This window comes from Parasteatoda tepidariorum, chromosome 5 (genome assembly GCF_043381705.1).
Source record: "Parasteatoda tepidariorum isolate YZ-2023 chromosome 5, CAS_Ptep_4.0, whole genome shotgun sequence".
NCBI classification, from domain to species: domain Eukaryota; kingdom Metazoa; phylum Arthropoda; class Arachnida; order Araneae; family Theridiidae; genus Parasteatoda; species Parasteatoda tepidariorum.
In genome coordinates this window covers 65,242,375-65,256,817 of record NC_092208.1, presented here as the reverse complement: position 1 = coordinate 65,256,817, position 14,443 = coordinate 65,242,375, and the positions used below count along the sequence as shown (strand labels likewise).

The window sequence follows — 14,443 nt, the reverse complement described above, 5'->3', positions numbered from 1 at the left end:
CTTTTGAAAGCTCACATCTTTTGTAATATTATGTATTCATTTTCATGTGTTATTGAAAATCTGCAGTGATATTATTAAGAAATTTATTTATAACCAAATTTAGTGTATAGTATAGATTATACTAAAAATTAGACATTTTTAAAGATAAACATTAGCAGTTTTGTACATTAGACATCTTTTAAAGAAAAATCTTTTTAATATTCTTTTAAATCTTCTTAATAATCTTTTTAACATAAGACAATACAAATTTAAGTGCTTTCTGTTAAATACACAGAGTAGTTAGTGTCGATTTACAGTATATTCAGCCTATTCATTTACTATGCTGAAAATTTAGTTTATCCAAATACTTGTGAATTTCATTTTGCTGAATACGATATAGTTTTGTTGAATATCTAAATATTCAGCTGTTGAATAATTACTTCTTGCTTTCAAGATATGCATTATTTGTATTCTTAATACAAGTGGAGAAAAAAAAAATTTAGAGATAAAAATTGTTTTAAAATGATAAGTGTAATAATTATAAATAAATATAATAAACAATATGTAAAAAAATTTATCATTATTCATAAATATAACTACTTTTAAATTCAAATTAACATACTGGATAATAAAGATATTCGGTATAACATTAAAAAAAATTTTTTACACTTGTATTTATACAACATAACTTGTAAGTTCCTTATAAATATTAGTTATATGTTCCTTATATATCAAAAGTGCATAGTAATAAACTTTTAATTTTCTTAAGTATCAAAAAGAAAAAAAAAAATTTTTAAATATAAATATTTAAACAATTTTTGTGCAAAATTTTTCTGCACATGCATTTGAATATAAATTTCTGAGATTTTAAATCTGTTATTTTACCTTAATTTTAATTAAAAAATATTTTAAAACCTGCTGATTACCTATAGTATAATTAAATTTCAATATAATGCATGGCAACTGTTGGTAGTTTTGAAGTTTATATATTTTCTTGGCAAACTTCAGTTTTTGACATTTTTGACGGGTTTTTGACGGTTTAAACCAGTATTATACCCTTGTCATGTCAAAAACCACTTTTTAACGTCAAAAACCCAACCCTGGTAAGTTATAATAACTTTGTTGATTGAAAGAGAGTCATAAGAGCTTACTCTCATCATATTATTTGATTGGTCACTATACCTTTCCTCTATATACTTTGGAGAAAAAAAAGTCCCAAAATAATTTTATAAAAGGAAATTGTAAATTACATAATTAGAGCAAGGAATAAATTTTAAAATATTTACTAGAATTTTAATTGAAAAAAAATGCTTTCAGGAAGCTCAAAATTTTAGGCTTTTCATATGTTAGATTGCTTTGAAATTAATAATACATGTAATATTTTGATTAATACAGCAATAATGATTAGTTATCAGAGAAAAAACATAATACAAGCAAATAAAAGAGAATTCTAATAGAATTAAGTAAAAATTTCGTTTCTAGAAAAAGAAAGGAAAATCATAATCTATTCTGTTCATGTTGATTGGAAATTAATTGTTTTTTTTTTTGACAGAAATATTGTTCAAAAAATCATAATACATATTTATGGGGTTTTGTAAATAAAAAATATTTTGTATATATAACAATATATACAAAATATTTTTTATATACAAAAACCCCATAAATATGTATTATGATTTTTTTCCAGAGGTTCATTAGAAATATTTTTATTATATAGTTCTCATGTCAAGTCTGTTTTAAACACGATTCAATACAAATTTAGTTATAACTTTAAAGTAATGAACATAAAAATTATGAATATTCTAGATAATAGCCACTACGATAGTTCTTTTAGTATTCAGTATATTTTTTTAAAATTATAATGTAGTAGTTATAAAATCATATATGCTGTAATAAAAATAATAATTATACTCAAAATTTTATAAATAAGAGTAAAATATAATTTAAAGCTTATAATTTTATGAAAGAACAACAATTTTCATTTGATGTTCTTGATATTCAGTTTGCTGTAAACATCAAAGCAAAACATGTAGACATTCAATCGCAGAACAGTGAATTATCATTCGCAACAGCTCTTTATAGTGAGAGTTCATACCTTCAACCATTTATAATAAAGAGGCAAATTGACAATGAATGAATATTTTTATTTTGTGAATTACTTAACGTCATCTACAAACCAATAAAATACTTTACAATCAATTCCAACCTGTCTTAAAATCTACAATTGTTAACTTTTTTTCAAAAATTAAAAGGTTTACAAATTTACAGCTAAATATAAAACATGACACACAACTTAATGCTCTGGTAAATTTAAGGGGAAATTTCTAACATACATTTTATAATCTTAAGAGTAACTCAGTAATAGAAAAAAAAGTTTTTAAAAAAAATCACACATATTTGAACAAAACCTGAACCATAAATTGAGCGTTTTCCTTATTTTAACAAATAAACCTAGGTTATACTAAGAATAGAAAAGATACATAAAAAGGTATTCAACAACAGTAACTGTTCTACAAATTTTTCTCAAAAAATTACACAAAGAAAACAAATTTACAGAAGAAAAAAAATAATCTCTAGCCAGGAAAATGAATGAAAAAATATTTCTTTTCTTCAAACATTTTTAATTTTTTAACAGATATGATCAAAAGAGTGAAAACAGGTCTTTAAAATATTGCAGAGAAAAAATTAATATAATCTCTTTAAAAGTTAACCATGTTCCTTCTGGATTGATACACAAAGGTAAGAATTAGAAGCATTAGAATTCATATTTACCTGAGATGGCACAGTATTAAATTTTCAATAAAATTTGAATTAAAAAAACTTTAATGGTTGATGGCAACTTAAAATTTCCTCATAAAAGTTTAGTGTTTAAATAAAATAAATACAAAGGAATATGGATTATAAGACACTTGGCATATGTGAGGTACAAAAACGAATCTCATAAAACCTATTGCTTTTCCCAAAACACAGAATAACAAATTAGGTGGTACAACTAGGAATGTAATATATTTACCAAATGAAAATTTTTAAAAAATAAAGAAACATAACCCTAATTATTTAAAGTGAATAATGATTTCTAATAATTGTATTGAAGCAATAAAAATTGACACAAGAAACAATATGTAAGTTTTTCTTTAACAAATTTAAAATTTTTCCATTAAATTAAAAAAAAAAAAAAAATTGAAAAATGTGGTATAACTATTAGTTACCAACTAAAAAAAGGAATTTATGAAAAAAAAATTTACTCTTTTTTTTATTCTTGCTTATTTTTTTAATAGAAAAATCAATTTTGGTACTTAACTTCAAAATTATTAATAATTTTAGTTTTTTTTTTTAACACAATAAGTTTTGTTATTCAAGACAATATAAATGAATTTAAAAGTCATTTTGACAACTAGGTCAGATTGACTAATAAATTTATCAGTAATTTTTTCATTTCTTTTCTACACATTAAAGAATATCAAGTTCAGTTTCTAAGTCTAAATTTATGTATGTAATATAGAAAAAAAAGAAGAATTAAAATTATGGAGATAAAAGAATAAATTAGTCCAAATTTTGTCACAAAAATTACAAAAAAAAAAGCTTATAACTTTTACTCTAGACATACAATAACTAAATAAATTGCAATATGTAAGACTACATAATATAGTCAATCTTTAATGTAACATAGAAAAATTTCAATCATGTCTTTACAAAATATGAAAAGTGGACAAGATGACAATGTTGCTTTTAACAATGCACACACTCCAACCACATAATAATGACTATTTACACTAGACACCAGCAAAGGATTAAATCTGTGCACTTTCCAGTTGATTTGCAGAAAAAAAATTCTTTTGAGGGGGAAAGTTTTCAGCAGAACTAAAAACAGATATACCATATTATAAAAAATGAATCAGTTATTAAAAAAAAAAGTTTTCAATTTGCAATATGCACTAAATTCTAGCAGTAAAGCTATGATAAAGATGTTAATACAAGAATAGTTAGGAAAAAAATAAAACAATGTAAATATGTGGGACCATAAAGAACATCAAAATAAAGAATTATACTTAGGGACAGATAACAAAACGTCAAATTAAGATAAATAATTTTAAAAGAATAACTCTTTAAAAAAAATTACATTATTTTTAAAAAAAAACAAATCACTGAAGAAAATAAAAAAAAGCAAAAGCCACAATGCTACCAAAAAAAAAAAATTAAATAAATAAATTAATGATAATGATTTAATAATGATTTTTCAAGATAAATAAATTCGCTCACAGAATTAAATAGCTCAAAAAGAGGGAATAATCAAGTAAAATATAAATCTCAATTATTTAAGACACAACAATAGGAAAATCACTAAAATAAGAAAGGTGTTTAGAACAAAAACAAAGAAGTACAATTAAGAACACAAACAAGATTAATAAAAATGAGAATTCAAAGTAAGAAAAGAAAGAAGGGAAGGAAAGTTTAAAAAATATATTTTAAAATAGCAGGCACATAACACTTAATACAGAAATGTATATGATTTGGAGGTCAATAAAAAGAAAAGAAAAAAAAAACATGCATGCATGCATGCACACACATTTCTTTCCATCACAAAGTTTCTAAACAATGGAATTAATCATGGTATAGCTTACATGAGAATCATTTTGTTAAATAAAAAAGTTTATGGTGATGATGAAAGCACAGATCAAAATTAGTAAAATACAGACATTCAAATGCATTTCAAGGATAACAAGGGAGGAGGTGAAAGTGATTGGATTCCCCATCATTACATATTGAAATAAAATGAAACTGATATTAAATTAGCTACCACAAATCACATGATAAAAAAAGGAAGTAACATGGTGTTAATTTGAGCTTTTGCAAGAAAAAGTTTGCCTACACTATGATTTTGATTTAAGATATTTTTTACACCAATGTATCAAAAGTGCAAAAATCAATAAAATAAAACAAAAAATTCTTACCTTCCACCGATGTCCACACTCATTGCAATATACAAAAGTTGTCATAGGTTCATCAGCACTTCTAGTCTGCACCTGTGAGAATTAATATAAAGAATTCATCTCAAGTCAAGGTTTAATAATAGGGAAAGCAGTTGTTTCTTAAAATAAATGGAAAAAAAAAAGTTAAAAGTTTTTTTATTAAAAAGTGAATTTGAGCTTATAAGGAGTACAGTAAATCAATTAAATATCCATACAACATAAAAAAAAAATTTCCAATTTTCTTAGGTATAAAGTCACAATAAATAACTAAAATGCACACAATACTTTGTTGACCCAAGATTCTAGCTGCACAAATCTATACTGACCTGGGTTCTTTTTAAAAGAAACTTGGGCCCACGAACAGTCTCTTCACGAAATATTTTATCATAAAAATAGGATTCCTTACAAAATATTTTATCATAAAAATGGGCCTTTCACAAACCTGTTTACTTTCTCTTTTATTGTTTTGCAAATGGATTGAAATGGATTTTTCCTTTCTGAAAAAATAAATAAATAATGGATCTAAAAGAAAAGCAAAATTTTGCTTTTGCCCCCAACCTTCAAGTCCCTCCTCATTTAACATCATCTTCTGTGTGGAAGTTGATGACATAAGCGAAGGGAGCAGGAGAGGAATATATATCAGTCTGTCTCTGGGGCAAAAATTTTAGTTTCATTCATTCATAAAATTTTTTAATTAAAAATTTTTTAATTAAAAATTCATTTCTATCACTTTTTTATTATAAATTTAATAAATATTTGAAGCTTCTTATTGTGCTACACATTAAAAGTAATCTAGTAGTTGTGTTATGCAGTAGTTATGTTAGTTTTTTCACAAGTTTACAAAGACTGGACCTTTCATAAAATGTCTGGGACTCTTACAGACACAAGAAATGTTAAGAAAATTCCGATTGAGCTTTAAATGATTGAAAGAATAATCATTGCTTTAAAAAAAAATAATAATTAAACATACATGCAATACAAAAATATATCTATAAAATATAAAGACAATTTTGTTTATTTTTTTCAGATTACATGCATACTTTGTTCTATGCTGTACTTATATTACTTTCTTTATTATCATAGATTATTCATTCTAAAAATATTCAAATATATCACAACATTCAAGAAAAATTAATATCCTTACTTCACCTGGTGTTATGTAAAGCAACCAAACATAGTGGTTGGGTAAATAAATTGAACTTAGATAACTAATCTTAAACATAGAAAGTAGCATTTTGACAAATAGTCTTCTCTGCATTGTAAAATGAGTTTCTTTATGATATTAGGTAGAAAAATGTTGCATAATGGAGAAACCTCCAGTTAAAGAGTTAATCTGAGATAATTATATGAGTTAAGAATATGTCTTACTTGATTGTATGTACAGTTGCTCTTTTTGCACTTTCCACACTTCAGTAAGTCCGTTTTAGTACCACCAGTTACAGCCATTTGGGCATCATTTATTGCTTCTTTGGTAAATTTTTGACGAAGGTTTTTCATTTCCTCACTTGCCATGTCCTAAACATGATTACATATTAGGATTTTGATGATTGCTACAATCTTTACGTTAAAAATTAAAACTTGTTTAATTTAGTTGTTTAATTGTCCCTCAATATTTTTATTGCAGAGTTAAGCCTGGATGATATAAAAAATATATACAGTCAGACCTCGATATATACAGTCAGATCTCAAAAGTGACCTTATAAGCGGGGTGACCTTTTAACCGATTCCTTGGCAGTTCGTAACTAAGCATGTAAATAGTACACATTATGATTTTTCAAAATGGTAATACAAACGAAAACGATCAGCCATAAATTAAATATTCAAGTCAATAAATTTTAACAAAATTAATAAAGAATTAAAGAAAGTTAGATTTAAAAAAAAAATTTAATTTAAAATAGAGCTGTTTACAAATTTTCTCAAAGTGTACATACATTACATCTTACCTTATTTAAAATAATCATTTATGCAGGTCTGTCTCGTTTTTGGTTTCATTTTTCGAACAATGTTTTCTAGATTTTGTAACTTCTCGAAATGTTCCTCAGCTCCCTCACGGTTTTTAAAAAAATTTCGTAAGACATTTATTGCATTGAAGGCCTCCACTTAGGTTACAGCTAGTCGCAGGATCACTATCATTGTCCTCACTGTCCACAACTTGTGAAGCAATTTCAGAAATTGTAGCTTGTTCATTGGCTGCAACATTTTCCGAGAAGTCGAAAAGGGTAATTGTCTCGTAAGGAAGTTAAATAGGCTTTTGTTAGAAAAGAGCTCCCCTCGCCTCAGATAAAAATGACCTTATAAGCGATAACGATATTTAAAACTTGACCATATATCCGATAATCTGTAACAAAGAATTCCTATTCAGTGAGCCGGGACTTTGGAAAAGTGACCTTATATGCGGGGTGACCATATATCGAGGTCTGACTGTATATGGTAATATATCGCCTGTTAGACATTGCAATAAAATTTATGTTTGAGTATTGTTTCCCTTATATCAAAATCGCACAATCAGAAATCCTAAACCAATTAAAAATAAATAATTTCGAAATAAAAAATTTTAATTATACAAAAAAATGCTGATTTTATAACATTAATAACATTGCCTAAGTAATTATAATAATAAAGATTGATTACCATAAGACAGAATTTTAAAAATAAAAATGAGTAAGATATGTTTTAATTTTTTTTAAAAAATAAAAAGGACTTAAGATTATTCGTTTAAAAATAATAAAATTCCATTAAATAGTTCATCTGATAAAAAAGTTAAAAACTTTTTTAATATTCTAATGGGCTCTCTCACTGTATTAAAAAATTGTAGGAGACATAGCTACTTTGGGTATTCAATTTCACAATAAGTACATAGAAAAATGTTGAGAGAAAACAGTGAAGTAAAAAATAAACAAAATAACAGTCATATAAATAATAATAATCATTTAAAAATTATTTACTTAACAAAAAAACACACGAACCATTCAGCAATGCACAGAAATGCACCCAAGGACTTAAGGAGAAATGCACCTTATTATACCGAAAAAGCTATTTCATTTAAGAAGCTTAACATGAGCTTCTTTAAAATTCCAATTTGTTTGAAAGAAGTTATTGTTAAAGTGCCCAAGTGCACTTCTTTTCATCTCCCATAAGCTTCACACTACATTTCAGTTTGAGGTGCAAAAACTAAAAGACTTAGAAACTTAAAATGTAGAAAATTAAAAAAAATTACTTACAATTAAAAAAATAAAATTTTGAAATAATTTCAGAAAAAATAAATAATGCTAAATACGAAGGTGTCACTCTGCAACAATATTAATATATTTTTTAAGTTTTTAAAGTTATAAAAGACATTTTTTACAAACACATTTTAAATTTAATTTTAAAGAATACATTAAATTTGAATGAGAGATATTGTTCTGAGAAAATAATAACTGATCGTTGCATATTAAACATCACAAATTGTTGCAGAGGAGAGATTTTTGTCCTGGAGGTAACTAGAAAACTGTCATTTTCTTCATAAACATGTAAAATATATCAGTTTGATTGTATTTATTTCAACAAGAAGTAAAGAACAAACTAAATTTGTGAGATGGTTTCTTCAGAAGAGAAAAATAAAAAAGATCATCAGGGATTACAGCGTCAATGCTAACAAATGCTGAAATCTATCCCACAAACATTACATTTTGTTAAGGTTTTAATCAAAAACAAATTGGGAGTTTTTGCAAACTCACTTTTCTGTATTTTAGTAGGGGAAAGAGAAAATTTGCTTCAAATCCACAATGTCTTTACATAAGTTTTTGAGGATGATCGAGTGTTATCAAACAAAAACATTAATGATGTTAGTAGTTTGTTGTAAATAATTTTGTTGTAGTACGATTGAAAAATTTAAAGAATAAAGGATTTTATGTTGCATAAGTGTCAGCGATTGAAAGTGATACAGTTGAAGTACTGTTTTTAAGAAAATATAATGATACAGGAGTTTCTCACACATGAAGACAGAAGCTAATTTCATTGCTCTCAAACTGCTAATTTGTTTCCTGAAACTATTTTTGATCTATAAAAATTCCCTTTTTTTTAATTTCCTAAGCAAATTAGCAATGTTATGAATAAATCAAAACATTATTTGTAAACTTTGCATTTTCCTTTTAATTTGACAGGAAGGATTGAAAGTCTTTTCTATAATGAGCTGACAAATTTCAAATATAAGTTCTTAATTAAAAATGATGTTTGAGATTTAGTAGAAATTTTTTTTCTTTATAATAAAATAGGGTTATCATCTTTAAAAAATATGCCAGCAAGATTTAACTCATATAAGAGCTAAATTTCCTTATTAAGTATAGATTTCTAAAAATTTTCAATTTGCTGTTCTGTGACGATATTTTTAATATTTATAAAAAAAAAGTTTAATTGACTTCTTTTATACATCGATCTTACTAAATAAAATCTGCAAAGCTCTTAACTTTTACATATTTTTGAAATAAATAATAAAGCTAAGATCTAAATATTCCTTCTACAACCTGTTAACAAATTTTAAAATGTTGTCAATTTGGCGCACAATTTTTTTTATATTTTTATTGAAGTTAAATAGTGCTACTTTAAAAAGTAAGCTAAAGAACATTCAACAAGTATAAGAGCAGAAATCCCATTTCAAATATAGATTTTCAAAAACGCTTAATTTTGCTTCCCCTTCCACAACAATATTTTTAAAAATAGTAAAATATATAAATTTTTTTTAACTAATTGCTTTTATATATTGATCTTATTAAAACTCGGTAAAAAATTTTAAAAATTCATTTTTCGTTTAAATAATAAAACAAACCTCAAAATGGCCGTCTACAGCATCTTATTTACCCTGGAATTGTTATAAAAATTTATATTGGAATGTTTTTATAGTATAAAAAACCTAATTCAAGACAGAAAAAAAAAACGGATTTCTTATGACATAATGACAAGTGTTGTTAACAAGAATATATTCTTTATTTCTATTTTCCTTAGGAGTAAAATTTTCTTTAGCACAGTTGAATAGTGTTTAAAAACTGGAAATCATTTATTTTATTTTTGTTAAGATTATTAACAAAATATTCTTTTAGTTCAAAATATGACTTTTAAGGGAAAAATTTTTTAATGCAAAGTAATCATGGGATTTAGTGATTTATAAACATAAAAATATTAATTCAATAAAGAAAACTATTTCAACTGATATAATAACATGTGTTTTATTAACAAGTAAAATTACTTCCTAATAAGTCATACATTCTGCGTTCTTTAAATTTTTTTTTTTTAGTACAGTGTAACATTACAGCAAAAAACGTGAATAAAGCACAAATGAATGTACATATATTTACATACTATAAATTCAGTTCCATAAACAAAAACACTCCTTGCTTTTAAATTTACGTTTAGATATTGAGGAAGATCTTGTATACGGAACTGAAACTCTAGTATGTCCATTTAGGTATTTTCATTTGTGTATTTGTGTTAGGTAGTTGCTAGGTATATTCATGCTGTCTTTTGCTTCAGTCTATATAGTACAAAGTAAACCAATCCATATTTGAATATTGTTTTAATCTAGGAAGTCATTTATTTTATTTTTGTTATCATTATTAACAAAATGTTGTTTTTGTTTAAAATATTGACTTTTAAAGGAAAAAAAAAAATAATGGAAGCAAAACAATCATGGGATTCAATGATCTGAGTGAGCAGGGAATATAGCTTCTAGTCATTAAAAAATATTTTAATATAATTTTAAAATCATTGTGTCCCATAAGTAAAAAATACAAAAAAAAAATACTTACATCTGCTGTCATGACAGCTATTCTAGCAGGCTCAATCAATCCTTTTAAAACATTTACTCTCAATGCAGGATTTTTTGAATCTTTCAAGTTAGCAACCCTGCTACGGACTCTATTCTTGTATTTCATATTGGTGTCACCAAACTCTTCAAATATACGTGTCATTAATTAAGGATTGTTTAATTTAAAAAAAAGCTTATCATTAATTAAGTATTGTTTAATTTTAAAAAAAAAGGTTATTTTAATTATCTTAAAAAAAAAGGTGCAAGTAATTATAATTTTGATAAGAAAAAGGGAAAATCTAAGAAATTAATATAGTAAAAATAGTTTACATTATAACAATAAGTATAGATATTGTATTCCATATTGGAGTCACCAAACTCTTCAAATATACATGTTATTAATTAAGGATAAATGGCAAAATATTTAATTTAAAAAAGGTCATATCAACTATCTTAACAAAATGTTTTTTTTAAAAAAAGCTTTAGTAATTATAATTTCGATAAGAAAAAGGGAAAATCTAAGATCAATATTTAAAGATAACATATAAATCTTTTGCCAATAATTTGTAACACAACTTAGCTAACTAAAAATATTTAAAACACAAAAGAGTAAATATTTATCTTTCACAAAATATAAACTTTTGTGGGTTAAAACAGATTTTGCATTGTTAAAATAATTTACACCATAATAAGAAGTACAGACCTGTTGAATTTATATACCTTTTAAGATGAAAAAATAGTTTATCCAGATTTCACTCTAGGAATAAAAAAGGGTTGGGTGCTTCCTCATAGAAAAAGGCACTTAATACCCTAAAAATTTACCAAAATGTGTAATAACTGAATTTGACCTTCAACATTTTTTAAGTTACTATCTTATTCTATTTGACGTGAAGATTACAAAAGAGTAATTTTCCCTCATTATCTAAATAAGAGTAAAAATGTGTAGTTTATAAACAATAATTAAAGGCATGTAAAGAGAAAATCTTTATGCAAAATTTTTTTTAATATATATATATATATATATATATATATTTNAAATCCCAATATATATATATATATATATAAAAGTAAACAAAAATTTTTTTTCCTAATTTTACTGAAAATTATTAAAAAATGAACATTTAAAGATGTATTGTTTGTTTATTTAAAAAAAAAAAGATATTTATTTAAAAAATAATAAAACTTAAAATCACTTAAAAAATTTATTAATATACCCCCTTGAAAAAAGAAAAACTTATAAAAATTAAACCAGTTGAGAATAATCCTAACAAAGTAAATATTTGTAATAGTAGTCAGAATTAAACCAATAAAACAGATAATTTTCGTATAGAATTATTATTTTAACAGTTGTGTTTATTTTAACAGATATGTTTCTTAAAAATGGAAAATGAATAAAACGGCAGTAATTTTAAGGGAAGGTATAAGGTTTTCAGGGATTCTCATATTTATAAAAAGGGCAAAGAGGTGCATTCATGGGGATTAGTTGGCAGGGTAGGCCGCCCTTCTAAAAACGCCTAGAGAGAACATTGACTTACATGATATAAGGTTAACTGCACATACTACTTATTTTATAATGTAATTTAACTAATTCTTGAAAATAATTAAAATAATAAAAAAAATCACTGCAGAAAAAAAAACAGTTATTATGCTTGATATTTTTTATGAAAAAATAAAGGATATAATCTTCTATTTTTGCACCCAAATCATCAGGATTTCCAAAATCATCCTCTTGTTCTGAAAGAAAAAAATAATTTTTTACGTAAAGTTTCTTAATGATAAAGAACTTTATTTAGGTGGTTCAGTGATTTTTAGGTTTTGGAAACTATGGAGCCAAGACTTTAAATTTCTGGGTAATTTTATACCAAACGCAGATTGCAATTAAACGAAGTACAGAGCTTCATTTTAAGGATGCAATCAAAAGTAAATAATTTATGCGTTAATTTTTAAACTAAATACTAAAGTTCGAAACCCTCTAAATCTGTTTAAATTACAAAATTTTATTTAAAAAAGTTTGCATTTTCAGCACACAAATTCTTTACTTCTCTATCTACCAAATTAGTATGCACATTTATAGTGATAGATAAAAGTGAATAGACCTATTTAAAGAATCAAGACTTTACAGCACTGCACACACCTGCAGTAAAGAAATGCAACTATATGATTTGACACTCACAGAATGATTTTATACTTCTAGTGTTAATATAGAAGTGGAAAATAAAACTTTTTTTTCCCTTGAAAAGTTAGGTTAATTTTGGCCAGTTCAAAAAAAAGATGTGGTGCTAGTTAGAGATACGTCCAGGCTTGAACAATTTTAATCCGAGCCATAGATATATAGGATTACTTAGAGCCCACCTGAACCTGAGTTATACGTCAGATAAAGGTCAAATTTTGTAGTCTTGTAATTAGGCTTTTGATGGCTTAAGAAAGGAAAAAATAAAGTAAAACCTTTTTTATCACTAACCTGTGAAAGAAATCAGTTCACAATCGATAATCTGCAACAGAATATCACTACTCTATATAAAACGTGATTCTATACCTTATTTGTATAGACTACTTTGATTTTGAAAATAATAAATATTTTTTTGCTGTTTTTCTTTTCGTTACATTTGCTTTCTTCTATTATCTCTTATTTCGCTTTTTCTTCATAAAGTGAAATATGAACAGAAACCATCAAAATATTCTTTCAGATAATGTATTTCACCTCAGCAACCTAATAAAATTTGCTTAACTATACTGCACTCAAAGTCTTGTATATATATATAAATATATGTGTGTGTGTGTGATGTTAGCAGTCGTGGTCGAATGTTCAGCCACGCAGACAAACAGTTGGAAGGAAAAAATATTTTTATTGAACTTTACATCCTGTATTCAGATCACTTTCTAGCATTGGTGGAGCTCAAATCGCACTCCAAAATCTGTGAGCTTTCGTCTTTATGCTAGGGAAAGTAGCCCTTTATTTTATTAGATCTCAGGAAAAAAGGGAAACATTAATAATTATAATTGGTTTATTAAACAGGTAGCGGGGTTCCCACAAATTGCAAGGGGAAAAATGTAATTGCAAAATGCAAATTGCAAGGGGAAACTGCTAATTAACGCATACTTGAAGTAAAAATAGATTAAAAGACAGGATGTGAATTTAAAAGTGTGAGAGTGGGTGTTTCGTTTTGAATAATAAATTAAGAAAAGGATTTACAGAAAATGAATAACATAAAAAGTTTAATTGAAGCTTTTTATGTTACACACACACATATATATACAGTGAAACCTCCTGTTATGGACACTTCTGCAAAACGGACGGCTCTCAATACGGACATATTTTTTAATCCCCGGGAATCTTCCATGAATAAACCATTACGTACATTCTCCGCAAAGCGGACACTCCCGTAACCAGACGCGGACAGTCATTTTGGTCCTGAAACGTTGCTTTTTATCTCTACAAACCGGACACTACTTTTGCAAGCTAAAAAAATGCAACTTTTCACCATTTTTAAAGCATGTAAATAAAAATTTTTTGCCTTATCCATAACTAAAAATATTGTTAAGCTATTTCACCACCGAAAAATCAATCTTTCTCTTGTCACCTTGCCTTATCTTTGTAAAGAAAGGAGAGAAAATGGTACTGCACTCCTGAAATAATTCTGACATCGGCATCTTTTGATCTTTTCATCTGGACCACACAGGTTATGAGACCCCTCAAGTTGAAATGACTTCT

At 25.8% G+C, this 14,443-nt stretch overlaps 1 protein-coding gene across 2 annotated transcripts in view; it reads right to left on the bottom strand.

Annotated features, from left to right (window-relative positions):
* Window positions 1–2,102: 2,102 nt before the first annotated feature.
* LOC107449981 (RNA polymerase II elongation factor) overlaps window positions 2,103–14,443 on the bottom strand; it is a 45,838-nt gene continuing 33,497 nt past the window's right edge. For both annotated transcript variants that reach the window (XM_071181549.1, XM_016065675.3), the window contains exons 5-9: window positions 12,412–12,465; window positions 10,733–10,887; window positions 6,318–6,464; window positions 4,932–5,003; window positions 2,103–3,840 (exon numbers count right to left, since the gene is read on the bottom strand). In XM_071181549.1, the coding sequence (XP_071037650.1) occupies window positions 3,832–3,840; window positions 4,932–5,003; window positions 6,318–6,464; window positions 10,733–10,887; window positions 12,412–12,465 (437 nt within the window). In that variant the 3' untranslated portion in view covers window positions 2,103–3,831. The remainder of the gene's footprint in view (window positions 3,841–4,931; window positions 5,004–6,317; window positions 6,465–10,732; window positions 10,888–12,411; window positions 12,466–14,443) is intronic.